General features: G+C 42.7%; 2 protein-coding genes across 3 annotated transcripts in view; both read left to right on the top strand.

The window, feature by feature from the left end:
- The window catches only part of LOC120025266 (AP-1 complex subunit gamma-1), a 34,115-nt gene extending 28,562 nt beyond the window's left edge, over positions 1-5,553 (top strand). Inside the window, exons 21-22 of the mRNA XM_038969762.1 lie at positions 97-195; positions 361-5,553. Coding sequence (XP_038825690.1) covers positions 97-195; positions 361-462 — 201 coding nt within the window. The 3' untranslated portion in view covers positions 463-5,553. The remainder of the gene's footprint in view (positions 1-96; positions 196-360) is intronic.
- A 3,903-nt stretch (positions 5,554-9,456) lies between these two features.
- The window catches only part of LOC120024713 (PH domain leucine-rich repeat-containing protein phosphatase 2-like), a 45,145-nt gene continuing 33,348 nt past the window's right edge, over positions 9,457-21,253 (top strand). Inside the window, exons 1-3 of one of the 2 annotated variants that reach the window (XM_038968976.1) lie at positions 9,457-9,468; positions 13,156-13,436; positions 17,211-17,344. In XM_038968976.1, coding sequence (XP_038824904.1) covers positions 13,162-13,436; positions 17,211-17,344 — 409 coding nt within the window. In that variant the 5' untranslated portion in view covers positions 9,457-9,468; positions 13,156-13,161. Of the gene's footprint in view, positions 9,469-13,155; positions 13,437-17,210; positions 17,345-21,253 lie in introns of those variants that run through there. The other variant, XM_038968975.1, reaches the window with a different exon arrangement.

The raw sequence follows: 21,253 nt of genomic DNA, 5'->3' as shown, positions 1-21,253 counted from the left end.
GTACAGCTTAGTCAAAGTTGGGAATATGCAGGCGTATGTCCTACGAAGCAGACTTGGCAGGAGCAGTCTTTTACGCTCTGTGTCCCTCTCCTTCAGACATTCCAGCTGCAGCTCTTGTCCCCTAGCAGTAATATTGTCCCAGCACTCAACCAGGGAAGCGTCACACAGGTCATCAGAGTTCTCAACCCACAGAAGGTAAGAAATGTTCCTGTCTGTCCTCATCTTCCTCACATTCTTATTCAGTTTCCTGATCTATTGGTGCTATCAGAGGAATTTAGTGCAGAGGGCTCCTATAGAGTTCAGCTCTACATTGAGTAGTTCATATTGCTTTAATAAACATGTCTTTCCCATGATTTACAGCAACAACTCCGCATGAGGGTCAAGCTGACATACACCCACAAAGGCTCACCTGTCCAAGACCTGGCCGAGGTCAACAACTTCCCTCCTCAGTCCTGGCAATGATGACCGTGTCCTCTCGCGCTTAAAGACCCCGCCAAGGGAACTATGGGAAAGATTCTCCACCCCCTGTTCCCAGACTGATCCCCTGTGACATCACTGCAGACTGCTGCCATGGGGTTGCATGGGGAGCAGCGGAATGTCAAGCACACAAAAAAAAGATGGTATGAAGACCATGATGACGACAACCACAACAACGACGGCAATGACGATAGACATCACCAGAAATATGTGAAAACATATTAATTTACTAACCCTTTTCCTTGATTGGTTTCACCTCAATCTATCTGCTTTGCAGTTGCCACTATTTCCATCTCCTCGCCCTCTCAATGCACGTACGCCCACATTGCACTCTCTGTGGTACGCCCACCCCTCTAAGCCGCCATAGAAAAGAGCTGTTGACTATGAGCACTTGTTTAAGCAGTCTGTTTTTTCTTTTGTTTCATGTTTTTAATCTTACAGGAATTTAACATGGGTATATGTATTTTTTTGTACCTATTTTCAAGTCTGAATGAGATGCAACTTAATTAACTTTATGAAATTTGCACACTGTCCATTCACCACTTTCCCGAATTGGGTTTGGAAACTTGGAGTACTTTGGCTCTCAGTATTTTATCTAGTTTGGTCTCCAAAGTGACTATAACACATTCTATTATAAAGATCTCCAGCTCTATGCTTCAAATGCAAGGTCTTCGGTTGCAATACAAAGGTTAATCTCTCGTGGACAGATTCTGGGTGTAAACTGAAGAATCTGTCGGGATGGAATGCGTAGGATCAGTTTGTCACTGATTATCTGGATTGGCCGAAGGCGATGCTTAAACTTCGACTGCTTCGCTTGTGTGGGGAAATTGGTGGAAGTGGGGTGTTTTGGCTAAGTTTCTTTTTGCGAGGGTAGAGACTTCGCAAACCGGAACTCCCAATTTCTAATACGTATGGACTCACAAATACATCACGCAGCTGACCAAATTACGCCAGATTTTAGTCCTGCGTTAACTGAGATTATACAAACATTCACATGATGACTTTTCCCAGTTGTACCGGGTCTGCTCTTTTACATCCATTAACTTTGGCAGCAGAAAGGTTTTAAAGACCCAGAGCACTCATTCATTTAGGGGTTAACTTAATTTGACCCTCTATCTCATGAGTGATTTAAAAGGCAAAAGATGTGTGGAGTCATTTTTAATTCCATCAGTTTTCTCTGTTGAAGTCAGTTTGAGAGTTGTTTGAATCCCATTCACCTTGGTTGGCCAGAGAGGCCTTTCAGCAGGGCTGAGATACTGTAAATGGATAAAGTGCATATTTCGAAGGCTGGAGTGTATTTGTTTGTCATGGGCTGGCAATGGTTCCATTTTCTTTAGTTTGGTCAGCAGTTTGGTAGCCATAGTACGGCGCTATCTTGTAAAAGTTTGTTTTCTGAGGTGGAATCTAGAGGATGGACATTTCTACTTTGTTTGACTGCCCTGTATAGCACCGTTTCCCCCACCTAGATGGGCATTATTTACAGTTTATTCCATCCATCTTGTTAAATTCAACGGTTAATTGCTTAGATCAAGCTGAGGTTATTGAAGCAATATGGATATTGTATATCAGTGTGGGTCTGAGACACATCTTAGTTAAAGGCAAATCCTTAAACATAGTTTCATTGAATACATTAACTTTGGAAGTACTGAATCTTCCATGCATCTGAACAAACAGCCTGAAATGTAAGATTTACAGCTTTAGGACGTCACAACGTCTCTTTTAAGACTATTAACCTGGCTGGACATAGCCAGCCTAGAGACGACATGTACATTACGTCTATTTTGAATGTAGTTATATGCACTGAATGCTTTTTCTTTGCAGTCTTTTTCTGTGGCTGTCCTCCTCTTTGGCCATTTTGTTGGCACTATTTTTGTGGTAATATGATTTTTTTTATTTTTTAGGTTTGCATTGATTTGACTTAAACATTATTGCCTGATATCAAAATGATGTGCCTTTTGACATAACTAGATGGGAAGTCCCTAAACTTGTCTGATCTGATCTGTGTGAAGAGGGTTTGTGTGTCAGGGAGTGCTTATTGTGGGTTATATCCTGACTAGAGAGCAGGCAAGACAGACAGGCTGGATGGAAGGTAGGAGTCGAAGAAGAATGTGCCCTTTTTATTTTAGAGACATCTCACACTCTGAGTTTCTAGCGTTTAGAGTGGAAATTATGTAGTCGGATATCAGTTTAGCTTGCCGTGTGGTGACTGGTGTGATTCCTTGGCTGTCATACTTCTCCAAATCAGAATCCCGACCAAGCTGTCGGAAACATTAACCTGAATACCTCACGATGTTTTCTCTTCCTGTTTAACTATCAACAGTACAGTACCTGGATAGCTGTATTTAGTCTTCTGTATGATCTGCAATCAAGTGGGCACCTGTAGGACATCTCATTACTAACACGCTTAGCTGCCCCATGATGCTGTATGTGTTCAGACCTTCAGATGTTCAATCGCACTATATGCTTATTGATATTCACTATGCTACACTATCAAACTTTTGTGACCAAATCGGAAATGCTATTAGCGTTGGAAATAAGCTTTGGAAATATTTTTGAGCAATGATGTGTATATATGGAAAAAATGATTTCATTCTATTACTTTTTTTCTGTTTTTGACTAAATGCTATATTGGCTTTTTCTGTATATATTGAGGGCTTTTAAGGTTAGTCAAATATCCTTTTTTCATCCCTTTTTATTTTTAGATACCAACCATTTTCTAAGACTTCCAATTACTCACGGTGTATATTGTCTGAATAGATCTTAGTCTACAATATGGCCTAAAGGAAAGACTTCCCTATTTCATCAGTCATCGCAAAAGATATATAATCGGCTGCCTGTACATTGTATATTATTGTAAAACGAAACAACAAAAGATGATCAAATGAAATAAAACCCCATTTGAAGACTTATACAGATTAGCTAAGGACTATAATTGTATACATATATGTAAAAAAGAATCGACTTGAAACGATGCAAATGAGCTGCATTCTCTTCATAAGTTAGGATGCATCTTTTTTTTTTCTGCAGATTTTAGTGGGTGAGTAGGCTGCTATTGTTTTTTTTTATAGATGTCCTCTTAAGGTTTGGTTGGGCAGTACTGGTGTTGTCTGTGAGTGATGTACTGTACTACTGAGAGGTCTGTGAGCTGAGCACAGTGCTGCACAGTGACCGAGGTGGCACCTTGTCGGTATTCGTGGTCCTCAGAAAGGCCTAATCTGTTTTCATATGCTCCTTAAGAGTAGGCCTCTTGCTAAGACGCTGTAACGCCTCCTTTGGTATGTAATGTGCTTTATCGTTTTTTTCTCTCCCCAGCAAAAGTAATTGGAGAAAATGAATGTTGTCAGACATGCAAGCTAATTAATGGACGGATGACCTACCTACAGTGCACATGGTCCTTCTTAAGAGAGCGATTCTCGTTGTTGGCCCCCTTTAAGTCTGATTCTCTGTTTTTCCCCATTCATCTGGCATCTCACCTCACCACATTAATTGTATTGGATTTCAGAGACGTGAGAATGGGCCCAGAGTTTCTCTGAAGTGTTGAGTGAGGTCATTTTTTTTTTACCCTTGTGATGATGTTGCACATACCTTTTATTGTAAGGTGGGGATTGAATATCCTGAGTATTTTCAGGCTGAGAAGTTTAATCTGTGTGGTGGATATGGTTCATTAAGTAGTAAGGCCTTGTCCTCATGTGGTTGACAGATACAATGTGCTCTTGGCTGCCTGTCATCATCCACTCTTACTGGGTCTGTTCATCGCTCCTGATGACTGCATTAAGGAACCCGTCTTATGGACTTGTTTGTATGGCTCAAAGAGAGCAGAGAATAGGCCTGGTTCTGTTACAGGGACCGGGCCAGCGGGGCAGTTGAAGTTCAGGCTCTCTAAGAGGAAATATGATCCTTTCTATTTATTGAAATCCAATTTGAAAATCAGGACAGAAGTGTGATGCAGATCTCTCTGCTGTGTGTATGGCCTTTTTGTGTCTACATTCTTTTCAGGGGACCTGTGATCTTAAGGCAGTGCTGCTTAACCTGTACTTGTGATATGACACAACTATAACACTGAGCTAAAGCTGCATGTTAGCTGTGCTGTGAGCTCATTTCCACAAGGGGAGCTGGTCAAGATAGAAGGCTGTAGGGAAGGGAAAGACATCTCATACTTGTACCTTTTCTTGAATGTTTTGTTTTTATCGGTTTGATTCCATCAATCATGTTTGACCAGTTAACGCTTTTAAGGATACAGTGCCCCCCATATAGTTTTAAATGAGAAATCCCATTGGTTTGGACACTGCATCTTAAAAAGGAAATTTGTAAAGGAAAGAACCCTTCAGAGGTCTGAGCAGCTTTTGAAGCATTTTGTTTGTCTAATCAGCCAGTGTGTGTGTAAATATCTCTGAGTGTGTTGGCATGTCTTGCTACAGTCACCTGGTAGGACATGAAAGTGGCTGCAAGGATTTCAATTCACAACTTCTGAGCTGCATGTGAGAACCAATGTAAATAGTGTCATTTCTACTCTACGTAATCCTTTTTTTGAAATGCACATTTTTCAACAAATCCAACACACCACCTTATTTGGTTGTACATTTGAAAATGTAGCTTTTTTTTTTTTTTTTTGGTGGTAGGGGTTAATAGTGCACACCACTCATTCGGATGTAATTGTTTTTTACTTCTATATTTCGCCAGGTGAATTCTCTGTGTAAAGGGGTTTGAAGGCGCATCTGACATTAGCCACTATTATCCCTTTCCCTGTGAAATCATAAAGCGTCCATTGTACCTTTTTGAAAGAGAATCTGTATATGTAACCCTCAGATTTATCCCGACTATACGACAACATATCTGATTTGAGATGGGGAGGAAAAAAACATTTTTTGAAATTCACTTTTCCAGACAGGTTTAACATTTTGAACTGAATCAGTCCCATGTCTTCAAGGTGGGTGTGAATGGACTGAAAATATGAATAATGATGTTGATGATTTAAAACTGAAAACTACATGGGACATTTTAGACTTATGCTGTGTATTATTGTCTTTGGGTTGGAGGAAATGATGATCAAGAGTATAAATAAAAAGTCAAACAAAATTTTGACCGGACTCATTCATTTATCAACTCTTATATGCTGAACAAAAATATAAACGCAACATGTAAAGTGTTGGTTTCATGAGATGAAATCTCATGTTTTGAGGGAGCGCAATTGGCATGCTGACTGCAGGAATGCCCACCAGAGCTGTTACCAGAGATTTGAATGTTAATTTCTATACCATAAGCCAACGCTGTTTTAGAGAATTTGGCAGTATGTCCAACCGGCCTCAACCGCAGACCACGTGTATGGCGTTGTGTGGTTTGCTGATTTCAACGTTGTGAACAGAATGCCCAATGGTGGCGGTGGGGTTATGGTATGGGCAGGCATAAGCTGCACACAATGAACACAATTGCCTTTTATCGTGGCAATTTGAATGGATAGATACTGTGACACAATCCTGAGGCCCATTGTCGTACCATTAATCCACCGCCATCACCTCATGTTTCAGCATGATAATGCACAGCCCCATGTCACAAGGATCTGTAAACAATTCCTGGGAGCTGAAAATATCCCAGATATTCCATGGCCTGCATACTCACCAGACATGTCGCCCATTGAGCATGTTTGGGATGCTCTGGATCAACGTGTGCTGCACTGCATTGAGCATGTTTGGGATGCTCTGGATCAAAATGTGCCGCACTGCATGAGGCAAATGGTGGTCACACGAAATACTAACTGGTTTTCTGATCCACGCCCCTACTTTTTTTCCCCCAAAGGTATCTGTGACCAACAGATACATATCTGTATTCCCAGTCATGTGAAATCCATAGATTAGGGCCTAATTAATTTTTCAATTGACATTCCTTTTATGAACTGTAACTCTGTAAAATCTTTGAAATTGTTGCATTTATATTTTTGTTCAGTATAGTTACAAATGGGGTTCACCTACATAACTGATCTAGAATAGGCCTACACAGATATTTTCAGCTTAACATAGCCTGACATGTTTCAGTATACATAGGCTACTTGTCCTACTAAACTAGATTGAGTCAGTGAGGTTGGAGCAGCGTACAAACGAGGAGAATGCTGATCAAAGTTTAACTGTTCCAGTATCTGTTTCCACGGGAGTAGTTTCTTAGGTCAGTGATTCTTGATTAGCTTTTGAGGAACATCATCAAGTCCAAGCTGTTAAAAGTGCCTCCAGTGTGGGCTGGTAGTTGAGTTAATTTTCTGTGAGCCAAACAAACTACAGTAGTGGAAGAAGCCAAGTCATGGCAGTCAATTAACAGTGATCCAGGTGGAATAGAAGTGACAGGATTTTCTCATGCACCACTTTAACACACCTGTTTGCTTTTACAGTTGTGGTATATTGATGTCTGCTGATAAACCCATTGGCTGGACATTGCTATAAGTTCAGTACTCAAGAGGACGACTTATGAAGGAACAGGCAAGTGGGAATGGTGCTTTCTTGAAAGATACAGTTGAAGTCGGAAGTTTACATAGACTTCGGTTGGAGTCTCGTTTTTCAACCACTCCACAAATTTCTTGTTAATAACAAACTATAGTTTTGGCAAGTCGGTTAGGACATCTACTTTGTGCATGACAAGTAATTGTTCCAACAATTGTTTACAGACAGATTATTTCACTCATAATTCACTGTATCACAATTCCAGTGGGTCAGAAGTTTACATACATTAAGTTGAATGTGCCTTTAAACAGCTTGGAAAATATCAGAAAATCATGGCTTTAGAAGCTTCTGGTAGGCTAATTGACATAATTTGAGTCATTTGGAGGTGTACCAGTGGATGTATTTCAAGGCCTACCTTCAAACGCAGTGCCTCTGCTTGACATCATGGGAAAATCAAAAGAAATCAGCCAAGGCCTCAGAAAAACATTGGAGACCTCCACAAGTCTGGTTCATCCTTGGGAGCAATTTCCAAATGCCTGAAGGTACCACGTTCATCTGTACAAACAATAATACGCAAGTATAAACACCATGGGACCACGCAGCCGTCATACCGCTCAGGAAGGAGAAGCGTTCTGTCTCCTAGAGATGAATGTACTTTGATGTGAAATGTGCAAATCAATCCCAGAACAGCAAAGAACCTTGTGAAGATGCTGGAGGAAACAAGTACAAAAGTATCTATATCCACAGTAAAACAAGTCCTATATCGACATAACCCGAAAGGCTGCTCAGCAAGGAAGAAGCCACTGCTCCAAAACTGCCATAAAAAAGCCAGACTACGGTTTGCAACTGCACATGGGGACAAAGGTTGTACTTTTTGGAGAAATGTCCTCTGGTCTGATGAAGCAAAAATAGAACTGTTTGGCCTTAATGACCATCGTTATGTTTGGAGGAAAAAGGGGGAGGCTTGCAAGCCGAAGAACACCATCCCAACCGTGAAGCACAGGGGTGGCAGCATCATGTTGTGGGGGTGCTTTGCTGCAGGAGGGACTGGTGCACTTCACAAAATAGATGGCATCATGAGGCAGGAAAATGGTGTATATATTGAAGCAACATCTCAAGACATCAGTCAAGAAGTTAAAGCTTGGTCGCAAATGGGTCTTCCAAATGGACAATGACCCCAAGCATACTTCCAAAGTTGTGGCAAAATGGCTTAAGGACAACAAAGTCAAGGTATTGGAGTGGCCATCACAAAGCCCTGACCTCAATCCCATAGAAAATTTGTGGGCAGAACTATAAAAGTGTGTGCGAGCAAAGAGGCCTACAAACCTGACTCAGTTACACCAGCTCTGTCAGGAGGAATGGGCCAAAAATCACCCAACTTATTGTGGGAAGCTTGTGGAAGGCTACCCAAAACATTTGACCCAAGTTAAACAATTTAAAGGCAATGCTACCAAATACTAATTGAGTGTATGTAAACTTCTGACCCACTGGGAATGTGATGAATGAAATAAAAGCTGAAATAAATAATTCTCTCTTATTCTGACATTTCACATTGTTAAAATAAAGTGGTATTCCTAACTGACCTAAAACAGGGAATTTTCCCTTGGATTAAATGTCAGAAATTGTGAAAAACTGAGTTTAAATGTATTTGGCTCAGGTGTATGTAATCTTCCGACTTCAACTGTGCCTGGTTGAATCTGCTCTGTTTCAGACCCACCCCCTATACTGCTTTTCCATGACCCCGAAGAGACATGAGTGCCTTGGTTACCTCTCATTCGCTCCACTTTTTTTAAATGATTTTATTTATTTAACCTTTAACCTAATTTAACCACATACCCCTAGCCCAGGCCTGCCTTATTGAGAGATCCTGACATGCCTTTTTAACAGGGTATTTTGTCATTAACATACTTGTTCCAATTCAGACCATAATGAAATGGGATATTGGCTACTCTGATTCCCTATGAGGAATAATTTGATGAGGAGTGCTTATGTGTGTGTATATATAACATTTTTCAAAATGTAAGTATCATAAGACTCTAGGGCAGCAATAAGAAGCAGCCTACATTGAGTGAAATTAAAATGTCATGCATTAAATCAAAATCGCAAGACAGTTAATGCGGTAAAGCACACGTGTAATGGGTGTATAGGAAACCTAATGAATAATTCAGTACGCCTCTACTCAGAAATGGGCAGTGCCTTATGAATAATATGTTACCCTGCCTCTCTAATGTTTATTGATAGACCCAATCTGACAGCGGTGAGGTTCAGAGTCGTTATGGCGTCGCACCGAACGAGAATGGGATTTTTCAGCTGCCGCATGTATTGCAATTTACCAGTCATGTTACACGTTCTTTTGTAGTTAAATATACACATGCAAATGAAAGAAGAAGATAATATACCGGGAACGGTCAATGGCACTGTTATGGAGCGAAAAAAAGGTGGTGTCGAAGATAGCAGGGGTTGTACGGACACACAGGTCTACGAAGCGGGATCTAATCAAGCTGCAGGTCGTGGCGACCGCAATGGTACAGGAAACCGTGTCGGAACGGGGATACGCGTTCTAAAGGTAACTATCAAGCAAGTCATATTTGAAGGTTTATCAAAATACTGCAATCGCACAGTTCCCGGTTCTAACAGGGCCGAAGTGCGTGTGAAATTATACTCACGCGTCATCCAGTTTGAGCATCATTGATGTTCTCTTCTATAGTGATAATTATGTTGGTTTTGAAAGTATAATGTTGAGTGCAACAATGTGTCGAACCACATCGCCAGCATCCTTTCACTGTAGTTCTTTCTAGATTGTAACAGAAACATTTGAATGAACTGTTAACGTTACAGTAGGCAATCGTTCGAGATGTTGCTACATATTGTCGTGCTCAACTGTTAGTCTATCCTATAGATCAGAACATGTAAAATCACATGTTTTAACTTGCTGTTTATTGCTGAAAATGAATAGCATAAACTATTATGGATAGTGTAACATTTGTAAACTTTTCAATGTGTTTCGCTATTTAGGCTACATGTTTATGTCATTGGATCAAATCCACTTTGAAATTCCTAAATAGACTATGCAAAACCGAGTAAATAGGCTTGGACTGAGATTGTTCTGTAGCTTCGAGCCCTCAGTTAGCACGCACGATTGACAAGACATGTGATTAACTGTTTCCTTACTCGTTCGTGTGCTGTTCTTCCGCCATTATGTCACTGATTAACCCATTAGGCGCCATTTACATAAAACATAATGGCTTGTGCCAATTATCCCCATGCATAATCATTTAGAAAATACATTTTATAGGCTGACATGAACCTCAGCCATGCTTCTATGGAGAGACTGCTTATCTCACCAATCTCTCATGCGATATTGTCATGGAGAATGACACATTCCAGTTACAATTGCACTAATAATAAATATCCAAAAGATAACTTCAGTGGAAGGACCATTACATTTTATGTTCATTGAATCATGAATGGCTGCTGCTGCAACTAACGGTAGCCTTGTATTCAACCAACCAAGATTTAAACCTATGAGTGGTGAGTTTATACACATATCAGTGGCGGTTGGTGCCATTTTAAGATGATGATCATTTTTTTAATGAGCTTGGCCTTATTTCTATTACAGCATATTGGATGACTGTCATTGATATTCTATTCACCCAGCTCAATGTAACATCAATAGGTTTAGGCTACTCCATGATACTCAAATTTTCCCTGTACCTACCCATCATGAGGTTGTTTAAACTAGCCTATGAATGAAAGTTTACAAGGCAGGTGCACATGTCAAGATACTTTTTAGTAATCAAGGTGACAGTAACACATTCGAAATCGCCTTACAGAATCTTGCCAGCATTTAGCTGATCTAGGGTGTAATCATTTGTCCAACAGTTGCAAATGAGAGTTTCTATTGGACAAATTCAGGTACAGTGCATTCTGAAATTATTCAGACCCTTTCACTTTTTTCCACATTTTGTTGCATTAGAGCCTTATTCTAAAATGGATTAAATAGTTTATTTTCACTCAATCTACACACAATACCCCATAATAACAAAGCAAGAACTGTTTTGTTTTGTTTTTTTGCAAGTGTTTCAAAAATAAAAACGGGGTTATTACGTTTTACAAAAGTATTCAGACCCTTTACTCTGGTTTTAGTCTGGGCTCTGGCTGGGCCACTCCAGGACATCCAATCTGATGTCCTGATCGCTCTGGAGCAGATATTCATCAACGATCTCTTTGTACTTTGCTCTGTTCATCTTTTCCTCGACCATGACTCGTCTCTCAGTCCCTGCCGCTGAAAAACATCCCCACAACATGATGCTGCCACCCATGCTTCACCGTAAGGATGGTATTGGCCAGGTGATGAGCGGTGCCTGGTTTCCTCCAAACTTGATGCTTGGCATTCAGGCCAAAGAGTTCAATCTTGGTTTCATCAGACCAAATAATCTTGCTTCTCATAGTCTGAGAGTCCTTTAGGTGCCTTTTTGGTTAACTCCGAGTGGGATGTCATTTGCCTTTACTGAGGCGTAGCTTCTGTCTGGCCACTCTACTGTGGACTGATTGGTGGAGTGCTGCAGAGATGGTTGGCCTTCTGGAAGGTTCTTCCATCTCCACAGAGGCGCTCTGTCAGTGACCATTGGGTTCTTGGTCACCTCCCTGACCAAGGCTCTTCTCCCCCGATTGCTCAGTTTGGCCGGGCAGCCAGCTCTAGGAACAGTCTACTCTAGGGGGTTCCAAACTTCTCCCATTTAAGAATGATGGAGGCCACTGTGTCCTTGGGGACCTTCAATGCAGCAGAATTGTTTTTGTACCTTTCTCCAGATCTGTGCCTTGACACAATCCTGTCTCGGATCTCTATGGACAATTCCTTGGACCACATGGCTTGGTTTTTGCTCTGACATGCATTGTCAACTGTGGGACCTTATATAGACAGGTGTGTGCCTTTCCAAATCATGTCCAAACAATTGAATTTACCACAAGTGGACTCCAATCAAGATGTAGAAACATCAAGGATGATCAATGGAAACAGGATGGACCTGAGCTCAATTTCAAGTCTCATAGCAAAGGGTCTGAATGTTATGTAAATATGTTTTTAAAAATGTTTAATACATTTACGAAAATTATTTAAACCTGTTGTGATTTATGGGTGTGTGTGTGTAAATTAAGGCTGTATTTTAGAATAAGGCTGTAACATAACAAAATGTGGAAAGTCAAGGGGTCTGAATACTTAATGAATGCGCTGTATGTTTATCCCTGTTTAACATCTCAGAACATTGTTTGTTAATTGATCTTCTGATCACTCTGAGTTGTTTGAGCTTCATTTGACAGATTTGATCTCAGATTTGATCTCGCTGGCCTTGGACAGTTGTAGTGGTCATGGAGTGAAATGACGGCAATGACTGTCTGGGCAATAGTCAATGCTCAGGCTCTCTGAATGAGTTTGCCCGTCTTGTTGCCTCACACATAGAGACCTATGGTGTGTGCCTTTGTTGGCTGTCACCATTGACATGTGTGTGTTGTCATTGCACATAGTGAGGTTCTCTATTTTTGGGAGAGAGTGTGTGCATATGTTGCCTGTCACCCATTGAGGTGTGTGTGTTGTCATTGCACATTGAGGCCTGTTGTGTGCGTCTTTGGCGCTGTTGTGCTGAATAGATGTGACTCGGGGCCCTGCTGTCTCCTCTGTTGCCTGTGTGTGTGCTGCGGTGCAGTGTGGATACCAGCAGCTGCCTCCCTGTGCCGGGCGGCCATGGGGATGCACGGCATCGTGGGACGATAACTTCATCAGTGTCTAACTAATGACCTGATGCCTGGCCACCAGTCTCAAAAATCAGGGTCCAGTTCACACAGCACCGTCCTGGCCGTTCTTGCCCTGTGTAAATATTTGTTCCGAGCTTCTCCAGATTTGAAAACAAGGCCAGTGATTCTGACACAGACCGCACACGTCATTCTGGGTTTGGCTCTCAGTTTTAGCAAGGATCCTGTTTTAAGGTCACCAACGCCCATGAGCTGTTTGCAGGTAATCTAATCTGAACTTTCAGTTTCGCCAACCTGACAAATTGATTCGATTGAATTTGTCCTCTGGTTGTGTTGGAACATGATGCAGCTTGAGATATCCTTGATTCAGAGCAAGGCTGCTGCAAGACAAGTTATCATTAACTACCGTAGAAGACCATGTAAAGTTCTCTTCTCTTACACGCCCAATACATTTACAGTGGATCTGTGGTGGCGGTCTTTTCATCTAATGTTTCTGTTTCTCCAGCGGAACATGAAGAGGAATGGGAGCAGAGGATGTGTTACCAGGAAGACCCGCTTTGGATCGCGGGAGCGGGACTGGCTGAAGGGGGATGCCCAGCGGGGCTGTGTGTGTCTGTACGGGAGAACAGTTGACCCCCAGCCCCCAGCCTCGGGCCCACAGACCTCCTCCACCCTCCAGGCAGACCTGCGGCTGGTGTTATGCTCCACCACTACCACGGTGGAGGAGCTGTGTGCCCAGAGAGAAGTAGAGGGACTATACCTGCAGCTCCATGGAGACCTGCTCAGGTAATACTCACCTTTACAACTCTCCTCTCCCACTGACACTCACGTCTAGTACCACAGTGCTATGTTCACAACTCATGAATATGTTAGAAAGATGGCATTCTCATAGTGTCAATGGTTCTATTTATTGCTAGACAGTGTGTTAAATTCCAAATCTAAGTAATCCCATTCATGTTCAATATCACATCTTTGTGCTTTATTCACCTAGTCTCAAAGCCTGATCAGTCTCAAACCTTTTCATACTGTTGTAGCTTTGTTACCGCATTCTGGCACTGCCGATTCCTCCATTCTATTTTTACACATTGTGCCAGGTTTGTACTCTGTTTTCTTGAGTGCTCATGAGAACTCTGCTGCCGGTCTAGAACAGGAGCAGGCTCATACATCTAGACTTTGACTGACCTACACTACCATTCAAAAGTTTGGGGTCACTTCGAAATGTCCTTTTTTGAAAGAAAAGCAATTTTTTTTGGTCCATTTAAAATAACATCAAATTGATCAGAAATACAGTGTAGACATTGTTAATGTTGTAAATTGCTATTGTAGCTGGAAACGGCTGATTAAAAAAAAAATAATAATAATAATTATAATTTTTATGGAATATCTACAGGCGTACAGAGGCCCATTATCAGCAACCATCACTCCTGTGTTCCAATGGTACGTTGTGTTAGCTAATCCAAGTTTATCATTTTAAAAGGCTAATTGATCATTAGAAAACCCTTCTGCAATTATGTTTGTATTTTATTATTTTTGATCAATTATGTTTATTGTATTTCTGATCAATTTGATGTTATTTTAATGGACAAAAAATTTGCTATTCTTTCAAAAACAATGACATTTCAAAGCCCATTCTCTTCTTCTATAGTGCGCAGCGAATTCTACTAGAGGACAAAATGAGAATGACATCCTGGCATTTTAAAGCATACAACATTTTAAAAAATGCACGTACTATAAAACTTAATTTTTCCGCATACCCAAAACGCCTAATATTTAGAACACAAGTACGGGTATTCAGACAGACAGTGACTTGACAGCTGTTTATGACAGCACTTTTCCAGAATAACTCGTCATGACGATGCCTCTGAGACAGGCTATAATCTGTTTACACCCACTTGCTCTCCTCTTGGCTTTTTTGGTCAGGCAAGGGAATGCTTTTTACTCCCCGTAAGACTATTTTTGGTTGAACGCTGAGCACTGCAGGACGCACTAAATGGGTCACGTGGTTCAGTGTTGTGCAGAAGAAAAATAACGTATAACATGACTGAGATTTGTAATGAATTACACACCTTGTTGCAGGATGTGCTTTACCACCCCCTATGATATTGATTTTTACCAGCTGGAGTCCTCTACCACCTGAATTACATTTCTACATTCTATTAATACAGCTGGATATGCACTGGCAGTTTAGCACTATGCAGGTAAAGTGCTTTTCTGAAAAGACTGGATCAGCACGGGCATGTCTCTTTCTTTTTTGAGCCTGAAACTCTCAGGTCTGGTTCTGTAACCACCTAGGCTTCTCCTCTCTCTCCTTAAGGGAACTCTGATCAAAGTCATTTCACATACAGGTGATACAATGTCAGATTTATCTCGGTAGTGCCATGTTGTCTCCTCCCACACCCTGAAGACTGTTGGATAACTGTGCTGCCTGGTGGAAATGTCAACACTGGGTAATTTCATGTACCCTCAGATTTTATTAGTGTTTGTTGTATTCTTGTTATTACAATTTCAAGGCCCATAGTTAGAGATTTTCCTGTGCTTTTGTATACTTTTTAGCCAGTAGTTCTGAAAGTAGCGCTCGGAAGCCAAAAATGGTCCCAGAAAATGTGTAGATATGTGCATCACGTTATTGCTCTCACTCTGCTTTGTGTGCATCTTGCTAGCTGTCACTCAAATGGCGAGGGACTTCAGCTCATTGGCTGGAACTCTAATTGTTAGGGGGCTGGCCATACGTGGGGGGAAATGTAATGGGTCTGCATAGCTTCCAGTAAAACCCCTTTCAAACTAGGGATTTTTATAGCTAATTGATATATAACAGTAATTCTACTCATAGATTATGCATGTATGAACTACACATTGACACATCTATCACAAAGCGCTAGGTTTAAAATATATATTTATACTTCGCCAAAGTTCTGGAGAATGTCTTAAGAGACATATACACAACAAATTAAGGGAATGTATCTAGCCACCCAAATGAAGGAAAGGAGCGTTTTGGTGTCTTTTGACAGAGATTAAGTGACTGTATATTTAGGAGCCTCCTGTACTCATGGCCACGAGGGGAGTGGATTTGTGAATAAATGTACATGCTCTCAGAGCATGTGTGAATGGTCTACAGGCAGTCCTGTACAGACAGTCATCCCTCCGAGCCTGCCAGGGATCTTTCTAAATCCTGTGTGAGGTGCTGGGGCCACGACTGTGTGTGATCAGCAAACATGATCCTGATTGTTAGACCCCGCTGGGCTGGCAGAGGGAGTGTGGGCAGGGAAGTGCCACAGCAGCCACCAGACGCTGTGTCACCTCACCATCGCGCTGGTGTGACAAGGGCTGTGGCTGGAAACCAGTCACTTCTGGCTTAGCATCATGGTAATCCTAAACTACAGTACATAGAGGACCTGCGCTGGGAGTTTGCTATCACAGGCGTACTGACTAGGGTGGGTCTCTCAGAATGTATGGAGCGAGGTGGGGAGGAGAGAGCCAATGATGACTTCTTCTAGAGTGGTAATGCGTTAGAATAAGCAACACAATCACACACTGTATGCCGCAAAGAGTTGTAAAATCTGAGGCTTATTGATTTACAGCATATTATGAATTTTATTGGGCAAAGCTGGGGCTCCCATAGACAGTGGGTCATTGTGAAAAATACCCTCACAGATTTTGAGTGCATGGAGTCTTCAGTGGTTCTGTAGCAGATATCCTTGGTGTGTTCACGTGCGGATCAGCGGTGTTGTGTTGAAGGCGTGCCATTGCCAGTGACAGGCTGGGGGTCACAGATTGCAGGCTCAGCAGACCTCATGTTTGATAGCAGCATGAGAGGCCCTTAACAGGATTAGCCATGGAATGAGCTGATGATTTCATTAGGGAAATAAGGCAGAGGACTCACACAGGACATTAAAAGAAAGGGGTTCCATCACCATACCATTCAGACGCATTATTCAGATGAGCTATTGTTATTAATCAAATTTATTTATATAGCCCTTCTTACATCAGCTGATATCTCAAAGTGCTGTACAGAAACCCAGCCTAAAACCCCAAACAGCAAGCAATGCAGGTGTAGAAGCACGGTGCATTAGAGTGCATGTTGGTCATTAGCGGGTGCTTCATATGATTAAGGATGCTCTTCCTCCATATCTGACTATGAACTTTGGACCTGATACCTGTGCGGAGATAGTTTCTCTCTCTGCTTGATTGACATCCGGCACGGAGTCGGACTCTGTAAATGTTTTGATAGAGGAGCCTCATCAATTCCCCGGTCTGAAACTGAAACACCTGTGTCCAGCTCTGCTGATTGGCGTGACAGCTTTCCTCTGGACCTTACCTGTCATAACACAGGGAAGTATGGATTGGAATGTCTCTGCTTGCATGTGAGTGTGTGTGTGTGTGCTTGCGTGCATGCAAATGTGTGCCAGAAATGGTTGATGAACTATGCCCCTTTGGTTGGATTCCAAGCGTGGAGGCAACGATGCACAAATTAATTATGTGTAGAGGAGAATCTGTGTGCCTGTTAAGGGTATTGATTGTGATTGGCGTATATCCTGACGGTTTCTATTTCTGTCACTGTAGGAGGCTGGACCCCTCTGAGCGCCCTCTCCAGATGGTGTATGACTACCTGGCTGCTATAGGCTACCAGGACCCTCTGCGGGTTCAGAGAGAGGCGGCCAACTCGGACCTCAGCTGCATGATCCGCTTCTACAGTGGTGAGTAGTGACCCAGGGGGCCTGTCTACGGCCATCTGCAGGCCATGATAGGCTCTCCTTCACTGGGCTCTGGCTGGGCTCAGCCCGCTCTGCTGGAACTAGGCCTGGAGCCCTGTTAATGGACCTGGCTCTACAGCTGATGGAGCAGTCTAAACTGTCAGCTTCTGGGATGGGTCCTGTCGTTCTGATCTATAGTGTGTGTGTGTCGGAGTGTTTGTGACGGTGTGTGTTTTTCCACTACTCTCCCGGCTGAAGGGCTGTTAGCACTACCCTGACTTAATGAAGTAGGCTTCACTCACCTGGATTGGGGTTCATTTTTGCATAACCTTTTTATGCATATAACAGTTTTTGTAACTTTCGGGGGAAATGGTACTCTTTCTAGTATTATCATGCTTTGATAGGTAAGAAAACGATGCATATCTGTCAATATTGTATCTCTGTGTCTGGGTCTGCATACTGTCTGTCTGTTTGCAGGAGCCAAGCAGCCTAGGCTTGTTGTACTTTAGCTTTCATACTGGCAGCAAGAAACACCAGCAAGACACACGCAGATCTGTCTGTCAGAGATTTTGGAGCAACATTTTGTACTTAGAAGAATTCATGTTTTCCACTTAAAAGAATATGCTTTCTCCGTCTGCGCCTCTACACTTGAGTGAAGACACTGTCCTAGCTTCAGTACTCAGCTAGTCTCAATCATTCTAGCACATTAAGAGGAATCAAACTGGTTTATCAGGGCCAGAGGGGTAAACTACAAAGCAAGCTAGATCTAAAGGTAGCCAGCTTCAGTTAGCTTTCCATTCCAGTTCAGGCTTCATCCGTACTATAACGGTGAATATTGCTCGTCCACCTGCCGTTAACTCTAGCACTTATCTAGTTGAAAACTGAACTCTTCATTGAGACAATGCTGAAACATCAATCCATGGGCAAGTCAGTGCCGCTTTTATTTTTGTCTTTATATATTTTTGGTACTTTTTACTCTTTTTTTTCTCCCCAATTTCATGATATACAATTGTTAGTTAGTCTTGTCCCAGCGCTGCAACTCCCGGACGAGAGAGATGCGAAGGTCGAGAGCCATGCGTCCTCCGAAACCCAGCCAAGCCGCACTGCTTCTTGACACACTGCTCGCTTAACCCGGAAGCCAGCCGCGCCAATGTGTCGGAGGGAACACCATACAGCTGGCAACCGAAGTCAGCGTGCATGCACCCTGCCCGCCACAAGGACTCGCTAGAGTGCAATGGGACAAGGACATCTGGCCGGCCAAGCCCTCCCCTAACCTGGATGCTGGGCGCTGCCTCATGGGTCTCCCGGGATCGAACCCGGGGCTGTAGTGACGCCTCTAGCTCTGCGACACAGTGCCTTACACGGAACCCAAACCGGCTGCGAGCGTGCGCCATCGTGCATACATTTATTTTGTCTCCCTATACCAAACGCGATCACGACACGCAGGTTAAAATATCAAAACTAACTCTGAACCAATGACAATAATTTGGTGACAGGTCGAAAAGCATTAAACATTTATGCAATTTGGCTAGTTGGCTTGCACTTGCTAGCTAATTTGTCCTATTTAGGTAGCTTGCTGTTGCTAGCTAATTTGTCCTGGGATATATACATTAGGTTGTTATTTTACCTGAAATGCACAAGGTCCTCTACTCCAACAATTAATCCACACATAAAACAGTCAACCGAATCGTTTCTAGTCATCTCTCTTCCTTCCAGGCTTTTTCATCTTTGAACTTATATGGTGATTGGCATCTAAACGTTCATAGTATTACCACGACAACCGGCAACACAGTTCGTCTTTCAATCACCCACGTGGGTATAACCAATGAGGAGATGGCACGTGGGTACCTGCTTCTATAAACCAATGAGGAGATGGGAGAGGCAGGACTTGCAGCGCGATCTGTGTCAGAAATAGAAAGGACCTGGCTCTACAGGTCCTCCAATTATAAAATAGTTGTATTGGGTCATACAAAAGTTTAGCTGTGTGTGAAATTTCCAATGCATTTGTCATTACTAAATGTGTAATGTGATAGGTATTTTAACATTACAATTTTGAACACACAACACATTTGATTTAATAAAATATTTAATCAGTTTGTCTTCCTCAAATTAACTGGATGATGATACAATCTTTGCGAGAGGGCGGGAATCTGCTGTCATTGGTCCTCAACTCGCGGCTCAGACACTCAGGATCAATGTAGTTAACCCGTAGTTAGCCTGCCCGGTGCAGGTTAGATCTGAAGGATTTGTTGCCATAGAAATTCACCTGGCTAAAAGGTGAGCCATGTTTGTGTACTGGTTATTACAAGTTACTCGAGTTGACCAAAGTTACCTTGCTAAGTCCTCAAACTACATTTGTAGTTTTGGTGCTGAGGTGATGTCTGTTTAATAATGTTTCCGTTGTTTGAACCAGGTTGTATTGTGGTTTGGGTTGCTACTACAACAGTTCAATCCCACATCCTCAAAATGAGGGCCCATGAGTGGCCGCCTTCTCCTCTGGGAAGGGGTTAAGTGACCGCTGCTGGTTCAGGCCTGTGAGGGATGTGTGTCAGACTCAACCCTGGGCGTGGGTAACCTTCATTACTCTGAGGCCAGGACGCAGCCCAAACAGCCATACATCAGGGCTGCGTGGTCCCTGACTGACCATCCTTCTTCCCTGGGCCTGGCGCAGGTTAGCGTTTTTGTAATGAATCTTGTTCTTTAGGCAACTCTGCAGTGGTCACTAGCTGGCACAGCCACAAAGTCATAAAATCTGATTTTAAACCAAACTGTAACCACACTGCTAACCTTAATGCCTAAACCAAACCATGAGCACATTTTTGTTTCCTGAATTTTTACAATATAGCCAATTTTGACTTAGGCCAGCTGCAAAGGGGAAATCGCTCAGTTTGAACTCAGGACAAGACTCATGACATTAAACGTCAACCTGCGGGCCAGGCTGGCAGTGTGTCCGCTCTGTCACAGCCCCACCAGTAACTAACTACCCGTGAGTCACTGTGATGTATGGCACCAGATACAGGATGGATGTGGCTTGCTGGTTCATTTTAACACACTGGTCCCCTTAGGGGGACGGGGAGATGTATTTACAATGGTGTGATGTGTCCATATCATTCAGTCAGTCTCTCTCTCTCACACACCTCGAGTCTCACACTCCTCCCTCTTTGTGATCCTGTGTGGTAGTGGCAGGTCTAATGATCCTCTTATCAGTCCTGATAGGCTTTGCTGGAAGAGGAAGAGGAGCGGGGACCTGATGTTCTGTAATGCCTCTCCTATTAATAACCAGGCTGAGACTGGCTGGGCCTAGCACTGTGCAGCGCTGAGTCAGTGTCACTGTCTGACTGGCTGGGGGTGTGGCTGCGCCCATGCTGTGGTGAGAGACAGTGAAAATGACGGAGCGGTGCCACCATCGCTGGCCGGCATAGCCTTCTCTCACTGTCACACACGGTGAAGGAGCCCCTCTTCCCATCCACTGACTGCACATGCTCAGGCATTTTTTGTTTGTTTTTTATTTAACCTTTATTTAACTAGGCAAGTCAGTTAAGAACACATTATTATTTACAATGACGGCCTACTAGGGAACAGTGGGTGAACTGCTTTGTTCAGGGGCAGAACGACAGATTTGTACCGTGTCAGCTCGGGGATTCATTATAGCAACTGTTGGGCCAATAACCAAACTCTCGAACCACTAGGCTACCTGCCGTCCCATTCACAATACCTCCCAGAGAAATCCTTCTGAACATACTCAGGCTGTTTCAGTGCATGTACTGTCACTACATAGTATAATACACTAAAACTATAGTTAAAGTGTATGTGCCTTTTTGTATTGAGAATAAAGCATGCCCCTCTTGTCTGTCTGGTTGGTTCTCAGTGCTGTAGCTGTTTGTCTTGCTGTCGGCTCTCCAGCACATTGCA

Source organism: Salvelinus namaycush, chromosome 30 (genome assembly GCF_016432855.1).
Source record: "Salvelinus namaycush isolate Seneca chromosome 30, SaNama_1.0, whole genome shotgun sequence".
In the NCBI taxonomy this organism is placed as follows: domain Eukaryota; kingdom Metazoa; phylum Chordata; class Actinopteri; order Salmoniformes; family Salmonidae; genus Salvelinus; species Salvelinus namaycush.
Note: the sequence above shows the minus strand (reverse complement) of the source record. Positions and strands in the feature narration are given on the sequence as shown.